A 24,904-nucleotide genomic window follows, 5' to 3' on the forward strand; every position below is an offset into this window, starting at 1 on the left:
TCAGCCCCCCCCACTAGGGTATTAAATTCCTGCTCAGTGGAACGAGCTCAAAATTTTTAGTTTGCGGAATATGAGAGCTCATAAATAGCTCATAAATCAGGGCTATTTGTTTTTTAATTTTTGCAAGTGGGGGGGGGGGGGCAGCTCAACACGGGTTTCTTTTTCGCGTGTTCTCACTACATATTTCCTCAAAAACATTATGTCGACTGCTGTAAGTAGAAGTCGTTTGTTGTTCAAAATAGGTAATAACCAGTTGCAGCGCTGCTATCTTTTTACTCTCGTCGTATTCCCATCGATATTATGTTCTTCTTCTCCTTCATTGGTTTCTTGAAATTTGTAAAATTGATTGAGCGTTGATGAGCGTGCTTTCATTATCATTTAAAACTATCATTTAAAAATTCAACCATTATGTATCTACGTTTTGTAGGTGTGTAGGATATGCCTCCAAACCTTCCAGACAAAACGCTCCACTGAGTTTAGCTCTATTCCTTACCTTGTATAAGGTGTTTTGAATATCGTATTGGTGTTTAAGGTGTTTTGAATATAGTATTTCAATTGAGTGTCCTGTTAAAGTGAACTCCCACATGTTTGCCAAAAACCAAATTCAAAGTCTATCTACTAACTCATTTTTAACTTTTTTTTGCCAAAGTACCAAAAGAAGCCGAACTAGGGTGATCTACTCTATTGTATATTGATTATTAATTTCGCTAATGAATGAATTATCAATATTGTACATCTCCTACGTTTGACCGGAAACAGGTCGTCTAATATCCCCGTCATCCTGTTTTTCTTTGATACAATCTCAATCTCACATCTCAATCATATTAACAACAAACCTGCCTTTTGCCTACTTAGTTTTCTCATGAATCGATTTGTATTCATTATTCATCTGGACATTCCGAGAAATGTTTTTATCAACTCGTAGCAGCATCCACTTGATGTATCTTAAAATACCACCACCTTTTTTGCCATGAAAGGTAAAGTTACCAGTGAGCGCACATTGAGGCAATTAAATATCACATAAACAAACCAGCAGAGTGGTTCATAAAAAAACTACCGATCTATGTACTTTATTATGACTAATGCAAACAGTTGCTATAACTTTCATTTAAATCAGTCATTCAGTCCTCCCATTGTACCAATGCTAATCCAGTGGCGTCACATATTCTTCCTTCCATCTGGCGGAACATAGACAAAAATAAATATATTGATGAAATTCAAACAGCATCGGTGTTGCTTTGTAAATCCATTTTCGTATTACTATTTTTCTTCTTTTTTACTATTTTTTTTTGTTCTTGGTGATTTCGGCATTTCAATTAAAAATATTTTTTTCAAAAAACTACCTTGATTGGACATAATATGTTCAAAAATGGAATCTCCTGAAATAGACGATGAACCGATGCCAGGGCCATTAGGTACGTTCCAAGGAGGAAGAATAACAGCATGTTAAAAACACTGCAAATTACCTTGGATTGAAAAATATAGACAATATTTCAAGAAATAATAGGGAATGAAGATAACATTAAACGACTTTCATATAAGCGAAAGCTACCTGGTACACTGATGGCTCAAAAACATTGGAGGATGTAGGAGCCAGTATAATAGGGTAAAACAAGGGATACATTTCTCAGTAAGTTTATCTAAGGTAAGGATGCCACAATCTTCCTGGTGGAAATAACGGCAATCCATTACTGCGTGGAAGAAATATAAAGACCGAAAATAACATACCGTTCAATTTCCAATTTCGCAGATAGCCAGGAAACCTTTTGTAGAGGTCAAATTCTGTAGAGGTTAATTCTAAGCTAGTATGGAATTGTGTGGGTGCCCTAAATAGTCTAGGAGATCTTAGCAAGGTTACGGTAGGCTGGGTACAGGGGCACAAGGGTCATAAGGGCAATGACAAAGCAAATGAAATGGTCAAACAATGCTTCTCAATGCCATTTGTTGGACCAAAACCTTTCTGAGATGTTGGAAAGGCAAAGAACAGTTACAAGAAAGTGGGTAGCTCACAAATCTCTGAACAGATGGAGGAATTGACCAGGACAAAGACAGGCGAAACAGTTTATTACAGAACATTCCTAAATCGAATATTTACGGCAGACCTAATAAGCAAAGACAGTCAAAGTCATAGTAGGTCTACAGACAGGGCACTGTAAGCTGAATAGGCAGTTGAAGCTGAAGAGATTGGCAGTTAATGACTTATGCAGATTCTGTCACCTAGAAGCAGAAACATCAGAGCACATTTTATATCAGTCTTGAAATGGTGCGGAATATGTAAATGCAGTGGGCCACGATCTCATTGCATCCATGATTCCCATACAAGTAACTGCATTATAGTCTTTTCCTTCATTGTTTCGCTTGACTTGAGACTTGTAACTATTATTTCTGATCAATAGATCATTTTAGATTTCAAAACCAATGTTTTGCCACAAAACCTATAGCACATTCAGGGGGTACTTGTTAGTTTAGTGACGACCTTATGATGTTTGTGATGTATGCATTCCAACTATTTTAATTGTATCAGATTCTGATTATTTTAGTGCTTTTCTGTTAAGATATTTGTACTAGTACTGTCTACCCTGCTTTCTTCTTCCTGGTGGTCTCCACGGAAATATTTGTTTAGGCCAACGTTCTTCAGGCATTCTTAATAGGTGTCCAAACCATTTGAATGATCTTCTTTCTATTCTATCTACTACCGTTTCCTCGACGTTCATTCTTGTTCTTCTTTGTTGTTTCCCATCTTGAAATTATTGCACTTCTTTTTATATAGTCCATTTCTACGGCTAGTAGCCTTCTTTTCAGATCTGCGTTGAGAGTCCATACTTCCGAGCCATAACACAATACCAACTCCACTATTAATCTGCCCACCCTTTTCTTGTTTTTATTAGAAATATTCTTATCCCACGAAAATGAATTCAAGCTTCCCACAACTTGCCTGCCTTTCCGGATTCTCTGCTGTATCTCTGCCCCCCCCCCCCCCAATCCGGTCTTGTCAAACAATGTTCCCATGTATTTAAATGTTTCCACCTGAATGTTAACGTCATCATTGACATGGAATTGAAACCGAGCCTCGCTGTTTACTACCAAATACTCTGTTTTTGTTAGACTCACTTGAAGCTTGCAGTCCCACTAGATACATATGATACAACCTTTTCATCATAAATTCTAGATTGAAAACATTCTGAGCTATCACGACCCGATCATCCGCAAAACTAAGAGAGAAGAGGACAGAGAGGTTTGGCAAAGGATGACGGGAATACGGCAAGATGCTGTTAACAATTGAATAATTATTGTAACATAATTGTACCAGTAAATAGATAGATACTACTGCTATCAAAATCAAATCGCAACATCAATCTGCGGAATATTCTGAAAATTAATATAAAGGTATAAAAAAAATTAATAAAAGAAACGTTTAATAAGGCTTTACAGAAACGTGAAATGAACACTTCTTTATTTTTCTTTATGCTCGGTAATTAACTCTTGCGGCGCCCCTGCCTTCAAAACAATTGAACAAAGAACAGAAAACTGTGCGCATCATTACAAACATCACCACACCGCATCTCATGTAAGTGAACTCTTTCACACGCTCCGTATTTCACACATGTGGCGTTTCTTCTTTTTTTTTTGTTATTATTTTTTCGAGCCCGCCTGTCAGCTATAGAGTCGGATATCTTTCGGCCACTCCGCTGGGTGCGATAATTAAAGCTCTTATTTCAAGATATGAAATGTGTAAGGCGTAAAAATAGATCTCTACCGGCTTCATTACTTTTTGCCTCCTCCTTACAATCTCATAAGTAGGGAAATGAAATGAACATCAGATTGAAAAACTGAAAAATACGTGCTCAATATTTTTCAAAAATCGTATCGAATGACACCAAACATCACCCCCACTCCTCCCCCTGGAAGTGGGATGAGAAGTAACTTTAAAATATTAAACAGGAACCTCCATTTTTTATTACAGATTTGGATTCCTTAACTAAAAAAATAAGCAAGTCAAAAGTCAAGTTACTCAATTTGATTCATTTTTACAAAATGATGTGATACAAAAAGTGAACAAAAGTATGTATAACGATAACGTGAAAGAAATCGTCTTCAGTGGGGATACGTGAATACTTCTTTTGCATGAAAGAAGTTACCACAAAAAGGTTTCAAGAGAATTTTCAGATTTATTGTTTAGATCTGGGTTCTCATTTCTCTGAAATAAAAATCATTGAAAATATTTTTTAAGTACAGCTAATTTCAATCTGGAAATGCCAGTTGTAACAAAAAGCAGTCGTAGTAATATTCTTCCTAACCGAGTGACTAAGTTGTCAGAACAAAAAGTTGTATATAGTAAAGAGACTTGCGACAGTTATGACATGATGGATCATTTCTTTGCGTTGCAGCCACAAAACTAAAGGTCTTTATCCTTAAATCTCTCCAAATAATCCGGGAGCTTGACACAGGTGGACATTTAGTTTCACACGAAATGTATATTATGCTATGGTCACAGGTCAAACAAAACTGTTACTAACATACAAGCTTAAACGGGTAGAGACAGATACAATTATTAAATTAATTAGTTTTAGCAACATTGAAACATGAACTAGTATTTATGTGAAATTTATTATAGTAGGGGAGGCAAGTATGCTAAATTTGCATCGAGCGTTAAGGGGACCTATTGGGTTGTGAAGAGTAGGTCCTAAAACCAAAAAAAGTTAAGTTTTTCGTTTTAGTGGGGACTTTCCATTATTGAAGTTATACTTCTTTAGGCACGAGGGTAAATTTTTTTATTTTACTGAGCGCATGCGCACACCGACAGTATGGAATAAACGTTATACGGGATCTGATTGGGTGTTAAAATCATCTGTCAATAATTGTTCAATATGGAGATTTTGGATAAACAAATTAATGTTGTGTATATTAGTTTTTATTGTTGTGATGGCAGAGAGAAAAGCAAGTTTATAATAATGTAGTGACTTTTTAAATAGTTTTTAAAAGCGACAGGTACGTAATAATTGTAAATGTTTCAGTATCCTAATAAAAAATTTCATAGGTACCTACCTATTTGGAAAATTTAAAAAGGATCTACCAAAATAGTATGTAATGCTTTGATTTACATAATTTGATTACCATCAAAATTTCTATTAATATTCACCTAATATACAGGGTGATTGATCAGTAGGGTAAAGCTCAATAGCTCCTCTATAGTAATAGATAGCAATAAAAGTTAATAACAAAAATTTTAGCCACCTTTGAGCTTCACATTACAAAATTAGTTAGAATGTTACAGGGTGTTCAATAACACAGTGACAGGCCTAACTTATGTTTTTTAAATGGAACACCCTATATTTTATTTTAAATTCGAAATCCTGTTAACTTCTCCATCACAAAAATATAAAGGTTTGTTATGTTATACAGGGTATTTACAAAGTTATAACCAATTTTATATGAAAATCGTAACAAGTTCAACTCCCTGTATAAATAAAAATAAGCAAAACAACAATGATTTATTAATGCCATATTTTTAACGTATTGTCAAAATTTTCAAGAATGGTCGATATTGCTAATTTTCTTTATATCAAATACAGGGTGAGTCAAAACGCAAGTACATTATTTTCTCAGTAATTTTAAATGGAACACCCTGTATTTTATATCACTACATATTGAAAAGTACCATTACCGTACTTTAATTTTTAGATAACATTCCCTATGTCTAAATTTATTAGTTTTCGAGATATGTATTTTCATTTTTCAATGGACCAGTAGCGTGGCCACCAGAAATTCACCAGAATTTAATAAACTGGACTGTAGTGTTTAATTGTCTTACAATTAAACAAAATATATTGTGTACAAAATATTGTATTTTGTGTTTGTGTGTTTTTTTGTAAAATTTATTACTAATTTTCTTTGTTTATTTGTTGCATTTACATAAAAAGACAGTTTTTAATTGTTTCAAAAATGTTGCATGTAGTGGTTTTGTTTTTGTTTGTAAAATGTATTACTAATGAATTATTTTCTTTATTTGCTACATTGTTACATTGATTACCGGATTGATAATCGGTAATCTTCAATTGTCAATTCAGTCATGGCTTACTTAAAATTTAGATAAATTTAAACACCTAAAATAATTTGCCCTGAAAAATGAAAATATCTCGAAAACTAATAAATTTGGGCATAGGGAATGTTATATAAAAATTAAAGTACGTTAATGTTACTTTTCAATAATGATATAAAATACACGGTGTTATATTTAACATAACACTACTGGTCCATTGAAAAATGAAAATACATATCTCGAAAACTAATAAATTTAGACATAGGGAATGTTATCTAAAAATTAAAGTACGGTAATGGTACTTTTCAATATGTAGTGATATAAAATACAGGGTGTTCCATTTAAAATTACTGAGAAAATAATGTACTTGCGTTTTGACTCACCCTGTATTTGATATAAAGAAAATTAGCAATATCAATAATTCTTAAAAATTTTGACAATAAATAAAAACATATGGCATTAATGAACCATTGCTATTGTGCTTATTTTTATTTATACAGGGAGTTGAACTTGTTACGATTTTCATACAAAATTGGTTATAACTTTGTAAATACCCTGTATAATATTACAAACCTTTATATTTTTGTGATGGAGAAGTTAACAGGATTTAGAATATAAAATAAAATATAGGGTGTTCCATTTAAAAAAACATAAGTTTGGTCTGCCACTGTGTTATCGAACACCCTGTAACATTCTAATTAATTTTGTAATGTGAAGCTCAAAGGTGGCTAAAATTTTTGTTAATAATTTTTATTGCTATCTATTACTATAGCGGAGCTATTGAGCTTTACCCTACTAATCAATCACCCTGTATTGTTTTCTTACTCTATGTTTTGTTGTATATTAATATTTCTTTCAATTCTAAATAATTTCAATTAAATCAAAATAATTTGGTTAAATTCAGAACCGTCAAAAGTTTAATCCGTTTAGTTAGTTGATCTTCGCACATGATGACACATGGTCTCTCTGGGTAAAAGTTTAAAGTGAATGAATTTCAATATTAACTGCGCTGATAAGCGGGTTCGAACCCCAATGGAAACTTTTATTTTTTTTATACATTTTATGATTGTAAGTTTATTTATTATATAATTTTTTTTCAGAAAATACGTATTTAGTTAAAATGTTTTCCTACATTGTTCAGAAATCATTTGTGGCATTTTTCAATGTGTTTGTTTGTGTGTCGTTTATTCTTTTATTATTTTAATTTTTAACACTGTTTTAATAAAAATTTTTGAGAAGTAGGTAGTAAGTTAAAATTAGTTTAATATTTAAATAAAATATAAATAAACTGTTTAAAGTATATTAATTTCGTTGAAATCATATAATAGAAGTATAACTTCTTACGTGCGTACAAAGTACACACACATTCTTTTTTAATTTCTTCTCCTTCTTCTCTCTAGCATGATCGGTCATGCTTCATGCTAGTAGGCTACTACCTGTTCATTACCATCAAGTCTTCTCCGGACGATGAGGTCCTGTATTCTCGCCATCGTTTTGGTGGTCTATCTTGTGGTCTTTGCGCTTTTAACGAGTTTGCTGTCCACCATTCTCTTTATATGTTTGTTCCAATATCTTCTTCTCTGTCTGACCTACCTTTTTGTGTCCTGTATTCCACAGTTTTGTCTGTTCACTTCTTATTCTGTCACGTAGAGTTTTGCCTTGTATACTCCTTTTAAGTGTTCTCATTCCAACTGTTCTCATCATTTGTAACGTTACTAAAAATCGATTATCTATAATATAACAAGAAATCGATCTTGACTGACTTGGCAACAATTATCGCACCTATGAGTATTGTATGAAAACTGTAGGAAATATGAAAACTAACTTGTTAAAAAGATGGACTTTGAAATAATATGGTTCCACAAGCTATGCACAAATCGTTTACCTCAAAAATTGGTGTTCTTAGGATCTGGTAAACTATGCAGACCCACGTGTGCCTACTCGATTCATCACTGCTCGATCACTTTCAAATGTCTTCCATGAAATTCACGATGGCCGCACGACGGTGCCGTCATTTACACGGAAGGCTAGGAATTTTTGTTCTACTGTTGTTGAAAGTTCACAGAACTTTCGAAAAAAAAATATTGATGATGCGCTGGTGTAGCCTCTTCAGTGAAAATTCCAGACACTCTGTTTTTGTTCTAAGTTTTTTTAACCTTCTAAGCAATATACTATAACAGCGTTTCCCAACCGGTGGGTCGCGGGTAGATTTCAGGTGGGTCGCGGCGTGGCTCTTATATAGCAGCTGAGTGGCGTACAGAGTACAGAATGGACCGTGATAGTGTGACGTCAAAACGTCAAAATTTTTCCAAACACGTTGTGTCTAGGTATACGCTAACGTGTACGCAAATAAAAAAGTTAGGTAGAATTAAACGTCACAACAAATATCTTTCTATCAAACAAACACTAAACATATCAAAATAGCGTGTATCAAAATATACAGTCACTGCCCACGCTAAATAGTCACTAGCTTGATGAAGTTTCACTTTTTTATTTGCGTACATTTTAGCGTGTACCTAGACACAACGTGTTTGGAAAACTTTTTTTGACGTATTGACGTCACGACTATCACGGTCCATTGCGTATAGAATTGCCATCATAGGTGAAGGATGGGTCGCGAATATGAAAAAACATCAGAAGGTGGGTCGCCAGACATAAAAGGTTGGGAACCACTGTACTATAATATCAATTATATTACATCAGCATAATAAACATAATTTTTGTCTAGACTGACTTATTTATGGCATAAGAATGTTATGTATGACTTAATATTGAGTAAAAAATTATTATTTATGTTAGTAGTATGTAATTATATGAGAAAATTAATAGAGATTTTTTTTGTTTCAGTCTTGCAAAGTATGCAACAAAACCTTTGCCAATGTTTACCGTCTCCAAAGACACATGATTAGCCATGACGAAAGCGCAGTTCTTAGAAAATTTAAATGCACGGAATGTGACAAGGCGTTCAAATTTAAGCATCACCTTAAAGTAAGTCTTATTTGCACCTGATAACCTTTCAAGAAATGTTTTATTTATTATTTTATTATTAAAACCAGTGGCGTAACTACAATTCATGAGGCCCGGGTCGGAAGTAAGAGCCCCCCCCCCCTGCCCGATATAAGAAAAAAGCTAAGTAGGAACTACAGCACGACCAGTTTCACTTTGTATTTGAGATTTGGATGCGAACTGGTGTTGACGTTCGGTTTTTCAAAAATTTTAAATTTTATTTTGGTAACTTCTTGCCTCAACTTTAAAAGGAAACACTCCTGTCAGACTTCATTGGAATACAAAGATTGCAACGGGCCGGACATGTGATAAGAATGGGAGAGGATAGACTACCAAAAAGAGCACTGAACGCTAGAATGCAGGAAAAGAGACCAATTGGAAAGCCAAGAAAGCGCTGGGAAGACACAGTAATAAGCGACGCACAAGCCCTTTTAGTAGTCCGTTTATGGAGAAGAGCAGCAAGTTTTAAGTTGATAACACTAGATCATTTTGTTGATATATATATTTCGGAGTTTTTGCTTACAAGCATTTCTTTTCTTATTTTTATTTCTGAGAACTGTTTGATTACATTGTCGAAGTTCATGGTGTTAACTCATAGATATAATAACTACTAGATTAGATTAAGGTATGGGCCGCTCTGTGCATTGAGCTGTAACGCCAATATTTACGGATTGAGTGGTCTAGCCATCTTTGTCTGTCACATGCGCGGGATTGCTTGGTTAAAAGAGATAGATAGACCACCGATCGACTGCTTGCACGTTACGATTTTTTGCTCAATATGCCTTGCCTATCCTTAATATGTCTATGTGTTAGCTACTTCACGTTCAAGTGAGAACATTGCCAAACCATTTAGTCGGGTCTGGTTCATCGTGGATAGCTTTTTATGAGTTTAAGTTTTGAGAAACTCCTTTAGGTAAAAGCAATACACACACATACTGTTTTATGCCAACTAAGACATTTGGAACGGATTCCATCGGGTTCGTGTCAAGAATAAACTGTGTCATCTTCAGTGTAGTCCAATTTCTCGCCTCGTTCATTTATTTTTGCAGCTTTTGTATGGTGGTGAAATCTTTTCACTAACAATTTCTTGCTTACCGAATTCTTCGAAGTACTCACAAAATTTCTTAGCTGAAACACAAAATTCTGTGTCACAATCATTGAGTAAAAACTCGACCCAATTTTGAATTTTTCGAATACAGTCTTCATTTTTTTTTTATTCTAGTTTGTAGCTCTTGTTGTAGCTTGTCTAACATTCAAGCATATACCTTTTAGTTTCATCTTTGAACGATAGTCTGGCATATTCAGCTGTTTCTCCAGACATTATCTTTATTAAACGTCTCCTACTTTTTTTTTTCAAGGCACATTCTCATTTCATTACATTTCTCCGAAACAATTTGAAGAGCCGCCGTGACCAAGTCATATCGACTGTCTTCCAAAAAGCTTTCAAACTTGGGAGTTTTATTTCGACGTTTTGAAGACTTAAACCCTTCTTCTGTAAATATCTCTGAGGAATTTTTAAGTTCTCAGAACCATAGACCATAATCCTCAGACCATAAATGAAGGAATCCAAGAAATTTGAAGTCACAAATGTTCTAGAGTAAAATTCAGCAGAGCCCTGTGTGTTAATATGCTTTAATAATTATTTTGGAGCCCTCTAGTTACGCCACTGATCAAAACCCTTTCTAAGAATAATATTTATCACTAAACCTTTTTTATCTATGTAAAAAAACGGTTAAATCGTGAGGTTTTACTTAGAAAGATTTTTATTCACAATAATATGTACTTAATATTTACGTTAGATAGTTAGATTTGGTTTTAACTGTTAACTTTATTTTTAGGAACACATTAGAATCCACAGTGGAGAGAAACCCTTCGAATGCGCTAACTGCGGCAAGCGTTTTTCCCACTCCGGATCCTATTCTAGTCACATGACATCGAAGAAATGTCTAGTAATAAATGTTAAGTTAGGACGAACTAGAGCTCCGCCAAATAGTTCCTTATTAGATAAGAATACTCAAAATTTGAGAGGACCTAAGAGGCCCAACATTAGTCCCATTAACAATAACATCACAACCAGTCCCAATCACAACTCTTATTTACCTATCCTTCCCAAATACCCAGAAGCAGCTGCTGCTTTTCTACAGTCCTCTCTTGCTGGAAATCCCAGCATTCCTCCCTTCTACTTGGCGCCTCCTAGTCTTCTAAATACCCATCCTATTAGCCATTACTCAATGCCTTCATTGAGCCATCTTTTGGAACAGCTTCAGCAGCAACACCAGCAACAACAACAGAGCCAGAGTCCAATGAGGCCATCTTATATTGAAAACTGTGATAGTCCTAGACAAACAGAAACGAATCCTAACTTCGAGAATTCCAGTAACCATTCTGAAAACAACGATCATCGTCCGCCTTCAAATGCTTCCGAGAGTGGTGATTTAGTGATGGATGAAGACGCAGAAATAGACAACGAAACCAAAACCCAAAATGAAAACCAAACTAACACTGGTGACTTAGAAGCTGTAAAAAGAATATTAGAAACTGTTAATGCCACTGTTACCAAAGAACTTTTACAAGCTAATATGCAGAAAATAACGTCAGATAGTTCTAGTGAATGTCATAGTTTGGCTTCGGTTCACTCTCCGAAACCAACTCCAAAATGTAGTACTTGCAAAAAATTATTCGATACTCAGCAACAACTGGAACAACATGAATGTGAAGATATTAAAAGTGAGGGACTGGCCGCAAAGTTAGAAGGTGCATTTACAACAAAATCCGAAGATGCTCAAAATGGTAGCATTAGTGGAGAAGACCAAGAGTATGAAAGAAATTACAACACAAACGACGAATTAGATTCCGAATCATTTGCAACAACAGATCACGTCTCAGAAGATGGAAGAAAAGTTCGAGTTCGATCTCTCATTTCCGATGAACAGCTCAAAGTCCTAAAAGACAACTACAAAATGAATCCTCGGCCAAAACGAGAAGACTTAGAAAAAATTGCATCAAGTATAGGTTTTCCTGTTAGAGTAGTGCAAGTATGGTTCCAAAATACACGAGCTAGAGATAGGAGAGAGGGAAAATTGATTCAAGTTCCGTACAGTCCCTTACAATCCTCACCTTGTTTTAGTTTGCCACCAAAACCCCCTGTAAGTGTGTCTCCAAATCAGTACACGTGTGAACAACCTTTAGATCTGTCGATCAAAAGAGATGTTACATCACCGGAATCTTCACCATCTTGTTCACCTTGTAGGCCGTCTTCAGATACCAATTACGAAGTAGTTAATCTTAGCAGGAAAACCTCAAGAAGCCCTACACCGTACTTGCCCTTTCAAAACCATTACCACAACTCGAATTCTTCAGATCCTCGACAATCTCCATCACCTTTAGAATTAAACAGCAGTCGGTTAGCGCAGATTTTGGCCCAGCCTTCCCATAAGCTCTCGTTACCAGGTATGGGATTAGTTCCTATGGACCAGCTAATGCAATTCGGAGGTACTGATCTTCCTAGTCTTTCGCAGTTAATAAGCAGTAGGTTATCCAATATGAGTCCAAGTGAAAAAAGGGCCTGGGTAGAAGGCCGGGACCTTGCTAATGATATGACTGAGGATGAGTTATCCCACGCTACAAAACGAAGCAAAATATCTCAATTTGTATTTAAGAGCCTTGGAAGTCCAGTTTTGGGAAACCAAGAAGTAGAAGCAGAGGGGCAGTTCACTTGTGATCAGTGTGACAAGGCGTTTTCCAAACAGAGCTCACTGGCCAGGCACAAATATGAACATTCAGGTATGTTTAATGTAAAGTAATAAATATGGTATTGGATATGTAGTAGTAGTGTCAGATTTCATTATTAAAATTACAAGCGAAGCATGATAGATGCCCAGTTTTGCCCAGTTGTATGATTCTCTTATTTGCATCAGATGTTTGATAGTACTATTAGTAAAATGAATCTGTAATTCTTCTAGTTTTAAGATCTTACTTACTTACTTATCCTCTTCGTTACCGCTGGCACATATCGCATCGACTGTCGCTTTCCATTTTTGCCGATCTTGTGCTTTTTCTTTGACTTCTTTCCAGGCTTCCAGCTTCTTTAATAATTGTTTTCTTCCATGTATTTATCGGCCTTCTCTGTTTCCGTTTTCCTGGAGGTTGGAATTACAATGCTTGTTTTGTTATATCCGTGTCCGGTTTCCGCAGAGTATGGCCCAACCATTTCCATCGCCTCTTTCATATTTCTTTATGCATTGGTTCTTGTTTAGTTTTTTTCATAAGTTTGAGATTGTGATCCGGTTGGACCAAAATATTGTTAGAACTTTTTTTAAGCATTTATTGATGAAGGATTGAATTTTTCCAGTGTTGTGTTTTGTTATTCTCTAAGTTTGTGATCCGTATAATAGTACTGCTTTTACATTACTATTGAAGATTTTTACTTTCGTGTCTAGTTTTATCTCATTAGATTTCCATAATACGTATTATTTAACATATACCTAGTATGTTGTGCTTTGCCAATTCGTGTTTGAATATTCTCCTCTGCTGCTCCTATCGTGTTCAGTATGCTTCCTAGATAACTGACTTTCCACTGATTTCAGTTCTTGGTTTTCTATTTGTATGCCCATTTCTCTCGGTGTGTTAATCTTCATTAATTCAGCTTTATTCATGTTTTTCTCTATACCCACTTCTTTACCTTCTTTGGTTTACCTTCTTTGGCTAATTTCTCATTTTTTTTCTGCATGCTCTGTCTCTGCTGAAAATAGGCAAACATCATATTCAATATTTTCTAATTGTTCAAAAGTATTCCAGTGTATCCCGGTTTAACCGTTGCAGCTTTTTTCATGAGCCATAAGCAGAGTGGGAGACAGTATATAACCCTGCTTTACACCGCTGTTAACTTCATCAATAGAGAGATTTTGCACCTCTTAAAATAACCGCTGATTTTGGCTCCGCTATGGTTAACTTTATTAAGTATAACGATTACGGCAACGTTAAAAAGCAGAGTTTTTGCATCCTGTCAAGTAGGTTTTTCGTGTCATCGTTATCGTTATTTAAACATAACCTCACTTCACAACGTTATTGTAATTTTAAGTTTGTACTTACAAACTTGAACAGTACTTGAACTTGAACAGAAAAAGTACTTGAACAGTTTTTGATATTTTAATTTATAGGTAATCAAAATTAGAATCTATGTAAATGTAATTTTACTGATTTTTTTTACATTCTGGCAACAAAGCAATTTAACCATTACTATAATGATAACGATAAGCACTACTTTAAACCTCCGTAAATTACGGAATCTCTTATGTTTAATAACGATAACGGATCATATATTCGCTACTGCGCAGACGTAGTATAACGATAACCATAACGGAATTGCAAAATAAGAGGTGCAAAATCTCTATTCTTAAGAAATTGTCCGGTATTCCATGACTTTATACTATATTCCACAATTTTTTTCTGTGTAGGATATCAAACGCCTTCCTAAAGTCAATGAAGTTTAGATATACATAGTTTACTTTGGCATACACAGTTTTAAGATATTATGATTGCTTATTAAATTTATGTTTCTCTTCCAGGTCAACGTCCCCATAAATGCGACGAATGTCCTAAAGCCTTCAAACACAAACATCACCTTACGGAACACAAAAGACTCCACAGCGGGGAGAAGCCTTTCCAATGCAGCAAATGTCTCAAGAGATTCTCGCATTCGGGATCCTACAGCCAGCACATGAATCATCGGTATTCCTACTGTAAACCTTATAGAGAGTAATTTATTGTAAATAACAAATTTGAAATTAGCTTTGGACGCTAATTTTTTGATATTCTTTACTGTTGAGAAATCAAACTGGATATTTTTAAAGAGACGTTTGGGTCTCTAGAGGAATGTGACCAAATGTGAATTCTATGAATTGTGATAATGGCTGCAAGTTGTTGACTAATGAGCTCGAATGATTTTTATTAAGTTACAGGACACAGTTAATGTCTGACGTCACTCGAAAATGTTATCACTCCTAAATACTGCAAGACATATATTTAATTTGTTGTTCATAAAATGGCGTACTTTTGTACAAAGGTAACAATATTGAATTATTTATCAAAAAATGTTTTCTAGGACAATTTTTTGGTGGCAATTAAGAATATACTAGTTTGAGGTTATGTTGATTAAGATTATAGTAACCATCATTGGCTCAACAACCCCTGGTGGGTCGTGGCTCTTCTAGAATCAGCCTCCATTCCTCCTTATCTGTAGCTTTCGTTTTCTCAATTTCCTACTCTTAATGCTTGTCATCCACCTGGTCTTTAAATCGTGCTTTGAGCCTGCCTCTTTTCCTCGCTCCAACTAAGAATATAGTAACATTGTCATCAAATTTTACATAGATATTCCTCTTCTACAAGTCCATCTGTGTTATGTAGATTTTCCAACTTTAGAATCAACTACTTCTAAAGAGGTGTGTTGAGCTGAATCCAAGTATGTATTTCGTTTTCCAAGATTTTTGGATTCCTTAAAAGAGATAATAAGCTTCAAAGCAAAATATTTGACAATGGAAAGTGATAGTGTGACGTCAAAACGTCAAATAGGTTTCCAAACAAATCAAATGTTTGACGTCTGTTAATGGATTATACACGTGATTTGTATAATCATTTTTAATTTTATTTTGTTTTAACAATCATCTGCACATTTTTTCTAAAGACACAATCCTTGTTAGTCATATCAATCATATTGCTTTTAATTTTATAAATGCCCCTACACAATATCAAGGATTTACACACTAAATAGTACTTACTGCTTTTCTTCAGGTTCTTAACCAGTCCTATTTGGAAATATGGTGGGAAATATACTATGAGCATTGATTACAATCACGGGTACCCAACACATTACGATTTTGTAAAAATTAAACATCCTACAAGCAATATATTCCAATTATTATAAAAACCAAAACAAACACCACGTGTGAATTTTTGCTTTGTTTGGAAACTTTTCAGAGTAGCTAATATTGATTTGACGTCACGACTATCACGGTCCATTTAATCATGCAGAAACATATTTTTGTACTGATACTATAAACTGGCAATACCCTGGCAACATGATGAGAGTAACAAAATACCGGCTTCTGCAGAATATCATGCAGGGAAAAATTTTAGGGCGCCCAACGTGGGGAATAGTAGAAAACGCCTTGTAGACTATATGTTGTTATTAAGTAACGATGATTGATATTATTCTAAAAAGATATATAAACCTAATTGAACCTAATCGAAGTTGAATTACAACTTTGCGAAATGCCTACAATTACAAATTAATAATTATAATATGGTACGCCAGAGTTACACAACATATGTAGCCATATTCACTTGTAGTAGGATTGTGGTGCCAAATACTATTAAGCTTTTACTTTCCTAATGATTACTTAAATGATTAACTTATTTTAGACAATGGATAATACTCAGTCAGTTGACTTTCTCTATTACAAATTTATCTTTAAAATAAACTTACAATCCAAGGAGTATAAAATTTTCTTCTGACTTCATTCAAGATTTAACTACAGATGCAATCAATATACGTTTCGAAACTCAAAACGACTGATTTCTATCCATTGGTTCTTCTGTAATCTTTAACTTTTTCTGTGACTTGTAAATAACTTGTCTGGTACCTGTACAACAATACTCATAGTATACAGTGGAACAGTGCCAGTAAAAATCCAGGTCTTCCACCACTTTAAATGAGTCAGTGGTGTAGCAGGCAATGGGGCACCAAGGCAATTGTTATATGAAAAAATTTAGTCATTACGTGCAATTGAATATGAGTTACCATATTTAGTAGAGTATAATATTGAAAAAGTTTGTGATTGGAAATGTTCAGATATTATTTTTTTAATATTTGCCATAAAATGTAGATATTGTAAGATATTATATTATTGCTTTATTGAAAGTGCCATATACTTCGAAAGTAAAATTGTATAGCCTACATGTAGATATATTTTGGTTTCAACACATCGACTCGTAGACATAAGTTGGTAACTTGCCTTTAGTTAACGGATATGGAATAATATTAATTACAAAACTTATGCCTCCACCAGCGGCAATATAGAAACCTCTAGAACCGCCATATTTAATGTTATGTTGGTTTAAGTAACTTAAAGCAACATTATCAGAACAGGCCAGTAGTTGTCACTCAGGGAGTGCCGACAGAAGTAAAAAACTTCTACTATTACTGATTGAAAGTATGCTCAATAAAGTGTGATTGAAAGTGTACATCAGGCTCTTGCTTCGCAAGCACCTTCGGGTACACACTCTATCTCTCCTCCAATCATTATAAGTTCGGTCCAATTTATACGCAATTCAACCTATATTATATAAATTACTAATATCTCGCCGTAGCGATGACGGTTGCGAGTTCAATGCTTTTTCCTCATCCAAAAAACATGCTATACCTAGATTATACACGTGTTGCGTGCATCCTATATTATTTATATATATGTACATACACATAATAATACGTACTATTATTATATATACGTACAGAATTTATTTCGGCAAAGCGATAACGGTCGCAACTTCATTGCTTTTTCCCCATCCCAAAAGTGCACAACGTCGCTAAAGAAATTTTCATTTCAAAAGATGTAATTAATCATAATGATTGAATCTTTTAATTGATTATAAGGATGTCTTATATTTGGAGAAAGATTTCCCAAATGGAAATAGAAACCTCAAATATACTTATGTATTTTAAAGGAAAATTGTGGTTTATTCCCAAAAAAAAATAGTAAATTGATATTAAAACTGAATGGAAGACTTTAAATTTTGATCATTAGGTAGATGGTTTTGTAATTAATATTATTTTATGAATCCTTAGATTATAAATTATATATATGTAAACAGTACAATAAGAGGCAAAGAAGCCTTTGCATCGAGGTGTTACATGACAATACGTAGAGAGTTCATAGTTTTCAACAATACAATGAATACAATGGTGCAAGTCGTTACTTTTATAAGCATTTATTTAAAGAAAGATATTTACGGCATCGATAATATTTGTAGTCTCTAAATTACTGAGTACGTACTAAGATCGTTGCAATTGTACTAAAATTAAAAAATTATATATCTACAAATAGATAATTTCTAATATACTAAAATACTCTATAAAATTTCTAACTTTACAATTTAGAAATTTGATAAATTTTATATTCACAACTTTAAACAATTTTCAAATTTTAAATGAACAAAATTACATTGGGACCCACGTTGGGCGCCCATTTAACAAATATGTAACGATAATTATTACACTTCTTCTTCTTCTTGACTGGCTTTACAACTCGGGGTGAGTCCTCGCCGCATCCACTATGACCCTCCATCGTCTGCGATCTTGCGCTTCGATTTGCCATGGTTGTACCCTAATCCTAGATAGATCGGTTTCAACATCATCCTTCCATCTTTTTCTGGGACGGCCCACTGATCTTCTACCGTCTGGTCTCTCGAAGAACACTGTCTTTAGCACTCTGTCTTCCTCTGATCTTACTACATGACCTGCCCATCTTATCCGATTAGCTTTTATATGTCTGACGATGTTTTCAGTACCATATAGAGTCACCAATTCAGCATTGCGGCGCCTTCTCCACTCTCCTGTCAATTCATCTCTTTGAGGACCAAATATCATTCTGAGGACTTTCCTTTCAAATATCAGCAATTTATTTATTTCTCGCTGATGTAGAGTCCATCTTTCACTCCCATATGTAACAACTGGGCGAATAATTGACATGTACAGTCTTAATTTAGATTGTCTTTTCAGCAGCTTAGATCTTAATAATGATGATAGGGAGTATAATGCTCTATTTCCCGCAGCTATTCTTGCTGAGACCTCTTTTTCTATGTGATTGTCCTCTGTGATTACTGCTCCCAGATATTTAAACTCTTTTACTACTTCAAAGTTGTGGTCATTAATAGTTACGTTCTGCCTAACTCTTGGTCTTGGATTTTTGGTCACCAGCATATATTTCGTCTTCTCTTCATTTATTCGAAGGCCCAGGTTACCTGTTTCCTCCTAGAGCTGTGAAAACACCTCTCTTACGTCTCTTGTAGAATGAGCGACTGCATCTAGATCATCGGCAAAGGCCAACAATAGTTTTGATCCTCGATTTGCGAATCCCCCTGTTAGTTCAGACGATATTTTACTTATTGCGTATTCTAAAGCCAAATTGAATAGCAATGGTGATAAAGGGTCTCCTTGTCTAAGCCCTGATGTTATACTAAATGGCATCGATGTTCTGTTTCCTATCTTTACCTGTGCATATGAGTCTGCCACGCACATTTGAGTGAGCTGCACGAATTTTCTTGGTATTCCCATTTCTAGCATTGCTAGCCATAGTCTGCTTCTTTTTATCGTGTCATATGCTTGCTGGAAATCTACGAAGATTTGGTGTACATCTCGGTTGAATTCCCATTTTTTTTCTAATAGTTGTCGGATGGTAAATATTTGATCTATTGTTGACCTTCCACTTCGAAAGCCGCATTGGTAGTCGCCTAGAATATCTTCCGAATACGGAGTGAGTCTCTTTAGTAAGATAATTGATAGTAGTTTCGGAATTGCTCTTTATTTCCCTTCTTATGTATGGGTATTATAACGCTTCCATTCCATTCTCTAGGCATTTTTTGCTGTTGCCATACTCTGAGAATAATGTCATACAATTTTTGATGTAAAACGTTTCCTCCTTTTTTTATCAATTCTCCATTTATGCCATCATTTCCTGGTGCTTTGTGATCTTTAAGAGATGCTATTGCATTCTTTACTTCTTGGAGTGTTGGTGGTGGTATTTCCACATCTGCAGAATGAAATGTAGTCTTAATTATTACACGTTACTGATAAGTGAACATTTTAGTTGACAAATTTGTTTTTATGTGTATAGATTGGCTATGTTTAAAATTTTCATATTTTGAAACCACGTACTAAACTGTCGATTACAGATACTCAAGTTACGCGTTTTTAAGAGACTTCAAGTGTACCATCGAAGCCAGAAAAATATTTCTAGTTAACGGTGTATTTGTTACCAATCAGATGTTTAGAAGTATGTTTAAATATAAGTAGAAGGCTCTTTTGAAAATTTTATTATGTATGAACAATTCTATTTACATTAATTTTATATTATTGTCCATATTTATTTTTTTGTACATAGTTTATAATTTTTATACGTGCAATGTGATACGAGGAAGTTCAAAGAAGGTATAAGTTATTAATATAGATAAAAACGTACTCATATATTTGTTGTTGTTCCCTTTTTTATTATTTTGTTATTTTTTAGTAAAAATATTATTTCTATATCTATACAGAGTTCATTGATTAATTTAAGTCAGCTATTTTAATATTAATTTTAATTTCATCTTCACTATTACCGATAATGTTGGTGGACACATTGTAGGGAGAGACTTTTTTAAACAATTTTTAAACAAATTATAAAATATTGCCAATTTTTGTTTTTTTTTTAATTTGATGTCCAACCTATTGAAAAATGGCCTCGAAAAACGTTATTATTTAAAAAAAAGTAGTTCAAAAGCGAAAATACCATTTTTTTTTAAATTTTCGTTTAGATAAATATGTTGCCACCGAAAATTTTGCAAAAGGATTAAACCAGCGGCGGCTCGTGGGTCAATCTTCAGGGGGGTCATTTTGGTTTGAAAACTTCAAACTGTTGATTTTTTAAAGTATTTAAAAGATCTTTTAGCATTTATATTTTAGATAAAAAATACAGACTTAGATAAAACTCAATACTATTTACCCTAGTTTTCCGAAAATTAAATTTGTCTTTTTTTAGAGTAAATCTTTTAAAAAATATAGGAAAAATGGTATGAACAGGTTATTGACTGATATATAGATAGGAATATTTATAGTATAATAAATTGTAAATTTATTAAAACGAAACTTACTTTAAATATTTTTATATTTTAAGTCAATTCTTCTATCCTTTAGTTCTGCAAAATAGTCTATGACCTTCTCATTGAACAAGCAGACGGTAACTAACTAAACGTGAGGCCGTCGACTCTACTACAGGTATACGACGGAAAGGTCACTCCCACTCTCGCCCACGAAATTGCTATCTGCCGTCTCTTTTCTATTTTACATGCATTTGTCCATAAGCCATAAGAACTGTATGTAGACAATTTAAAATACGGCCCAGCCACGGGCTTGTGTATAGCGCGAGGCGCGACGTTATTATATCTATTATATTTGTTTTGCCAATGCAGACTGCTGAGAGTATTTCAGAGTGAAGTTTTAGATAAAAGATATTTTTAATAAAATTGGTATTTTTATGAGATTATTTTAGGGGGGTCATTGACCAATTGACCCTAAGGAGGAGCCGCGCTTGGATTAAACATCATTGATTGGTGATGTAGTACCTGCTGCACATCGGTAGGTAAATAATACTTTGTACGATGTAATAGTTACCTAATTTGAAACAATTTCTAAAAGATCTGTCGTTATATCGTTGATAAATTTTGTCAAAATTATTCTATTAAAATTCTACATATTAGCGTACATTTTCATCCTTTCCGTCCGAATTTTCAACATCATATTTCGATTATTTCTTTCCTGCAGTTTAAATGAATTTACTATAATTTTTTATTATTTTGATAATTGTATTATAGACGGGCAGTTTGCCCCCATGAGCAGAACCTAAACCGACTATTTTTTTTTTGCTTTTCTACAGCACCAAACCTTTTTAATCCAATTCTATATATTTTTCAAATTTATTTTATTTTTCAAGGAGGGGCCCAAATTGTTATTAACGAATGACTTACAAAAAAAAACAATTTCCTGAAACGCTTCGACTAAAAATTTTTAAGCGTACCTATTTCATCGAAATAAGTACATTTTTCTCTCTTAAATGTAAATAAATATTTGGGTCCATGTTTTCAACGAGGTAGAAACCATTTTATCCTTGTCAAAATATTCTTACTTACACTTGAAGCGTCTTAAAGGTTGAAAGATTATAAAAGTTTTTGTCGAATTACAATTTATTTTGTATTTAAAATAAATCCCAAAAATCACTAATTAAGGCATTTTGAAAGATTATCTATAATAAAACTTTTTGTAGAATTACAATTTATTTTGTGTTTAAAAAAAATCACAAACATTATTAGGTAATTAACGCGTTTTTCAAAGTTATTTAGTTATTTAAGAAAAACTTAAAACAATACCTCTGAACTTTGAAAAATATACAGAGAGAGTCTGTAATTTAGAATAAATTCAATATCTCAAATACTCATCATTTTTTTGAAAAATGCTCAGACACGTCGATTAGTATTTCAAATTGTCCTTTTTGACATATAATAATAATGTATACAGGGTGTCCTAATTTAGAGATATGACGTCATCGTTGATTTTCTTAAATGGCAACACTGTCATTTTGATAACTATTTTGATAGGGTGTGTAAAGTTATACGCAAATGCAAAATATCAAATTTTTATTCTCTACCATTTACAAGATAATAGAAAATAACAAAGTTATATCTGTAACTTGGAATAAATTCAATAATTAAAATACTAATTGTTTTTTAGAAAAAGGCTCAGACCCGACGATTAGTATTTCAAATTGTCATTTTTGACATACAATAATAATGTATACAGGGTGTCCCAATTAGAGATATGACGTCATCGTTGATTTTCTTAAATGGCAACACTGTCATTTTGATAGCTATTTTGATAGAGTGTGTAAAGTTATACACAACTGCAAAATTTCAAATTTTTATTCCCTACCATTTACAAGGTAATAAAAAATAACAAAGTTATGAAAAACAAGTAATCAAATAATTGAATTTAATTATTTCAATTAAGCAAATACTCATAATCTTGCCCTCAATTATTGTCAAATTGTCAATGGTTAACGTTATGAGCATTTGCTTAATAGAAATAATTAAATTCAATTATTATTTGATTATTTGTTTTTCATAACTTTGTTATTTTTTATTATCTTGTAAATGGTAGGGAATAAAAATTTGAAATTTTGCAGTTGTGTATAAATTTACACACCCTATCAAAATGACAGTGTTGCCATTTAAGAAAATCAACTATGACGTCATATCTCTAAATTGGGACACCCTGTATACATGATTATTGTATGTCAAAAATTACAATTTGAAATACTAATCGACGTGTCTGAGCATTTTTAAAAAAAAAATTAGTATTTTAATTATTGAACTTATTCCAAATTACAGACATAACTTTGTTATTTTCTATTATCTTGTAAATGGTAAAAAATAAAAATTTGATATTTTGCAGTTGTGTATAACTTTACACATCCTATCAAAATAGCTATCAAAATGACAGTGTTGCCATGTAACAAAATCAACAATGACGTCATATCTCTAAATTTGGACACCGTGTATACATTATTATTGTATGTCAAAAAGGACAATTTGAAATTACAAAAAAAGACAATTAGTATTTGAGATATTGAATTTATTCCAAATTACAGACTTTATACAAATCTTTATAAAGAATCGTAATGAAAAAATTTTTTGATGTAGAAATAAAACAAAAAATAGTTGGTATACTCCGATTCTAAGCGGCTTTAAGGGTAAATCGCTAGCTTTTTACAGCAAACCAATTTTACTAAAAAGAATTACATTATATAATTTGTTATATTTTTGAATAATTTTATTTGAACTTCTTTAAAAATACAAATAATAGGTATATAAATATTGAAAATTTTGCCAAATTTTAGGAATATAGTAGGTAAATGATTTTCAAAAGAGACCAAAAGTATTTGAGTCATTCCAAATTATGTACCTTAATGTATGATTTCCAGTGTGCAAGTTTCTATAATGTAAGATTTTTGACAATAATGTAGCTATTTGATATAAACTTATTTAGTACCGCTGTTAAATGAAAAAGTAGCATTTATCTAGAAATCTCAAAGGTATGTGAGAATTGGAGATATAAGAAAATTATATTATATATACAATTTATATTATGCATAAAAGTTTTAATAATTCTTAAGATACTCTATAAATTTCTGTGTATAGGTATATTCTGTAAATATTGAATGTTTTTCTCTTCCTCGTCTGAATGCTCTTTCCTTTTTCAGACCAGGGAGCTTGTCCTCGTATATAGAGTTTATCCATTTTAAATTTATTGATATCTTTTTATTTTTATATTAATATTTCTGCTTGACATTACCTATTATATTAGATTTTTAGTCATTTTCTGTGCAAGTTATTTGCAGATTATTGTTGTGTGTAATTTTTTGTTAATATATTGTATTTTTTATACATTGGCTAGTTTTACCAAAGAACTTGTAATATAATAAGCCATATATATAGTTTAAAGCTCGATTTTTTGTTTATTTTTGTCATTTTTTATGTTTATATAAATGGTATTGTAAAAATGGTGATTATAACGAATGTCTGTGTAAATTCTATTAAAAAAGTTGAAGAATGTATTTTACTCAACATAAATAAACTCATACCAAAAAGTATTAAACTGTTTCTTATTCATCCTTGCACCTTCTAACTTTAAAAGACAAAAATTTGCCTACAGTTTACTCTAAAACAGTGGTGCCCAAACGATCAAACAGCTTCTGGAGTTAGTCGAAGCAATAAAGCACTGAACCTCCGAAAAAAAAAACGTCAAGACGGATCTTAATAATTCTTTTTGCATTCGATTCGTGAATGCGCCAGGAAACTTTGTGACCCCGAGCCATAATACAATATTGAAAAACTGCATAAAAAAAATGCATTCTTAAAGTGCATCTCAAACAGACAATAAAAAAATTCAGAACTCATCAATAACTATAGGCGGCAATGAGTTCAATTTTGTTATTCTGGGGATTTTGGCGAATATGACGCCATATTCGCGAAAACGAATATGACGTCATAAGT

General features: G+C 33.2%; 1 protein-coding gene across 1 annotated transcript in view; it reads left to right on the forward strand.

Moving 5' to 3' along the window:
- The window catches only part of LOC114338902 (zinc finger protein 1), a 110,778-nt gene extending 86,272 nt beyond the window's left edge, over positions 1 to 24,506 (forward strand). Inside the window, exons 3-5 of the mRNA XM_028289534.2 lie at positions 8,888 to 9,028; positions 10,885 to 12,829; positions 14,614 to 24,506. Of these exons, the coding sequence (XP_028145335.2) occupies positions 8,888 to 9,028; positions 10,885 to 12,829; positions 14,614 to 14,807 (2,280 nt within the window). The 3' untranslated portion in view covers positions 14,808 to 24,506. The remainder of the gene's footprint in view (positions 1 to 8,887; positions 9,029 to 10,884; positions 12,830 to 14,613) is intronic.
- Positions 24,507 to 24,904: the final 398 nt, after the last annotated feature.

Source organism: Diabrotica virgifera, chromosome 4, assembly GCF_917563875.1.
Source record: "Diabrotica virgifera virgifera chromosome 4, PGI_DIABVI_V3a".
NCBI classification, from domain to species: Eukaryota; Metazoa; Arthropoda; class Insecta; order Coleoptera; family Chrysomelidae; genus Diabrotica; species Diabrotica virgifera.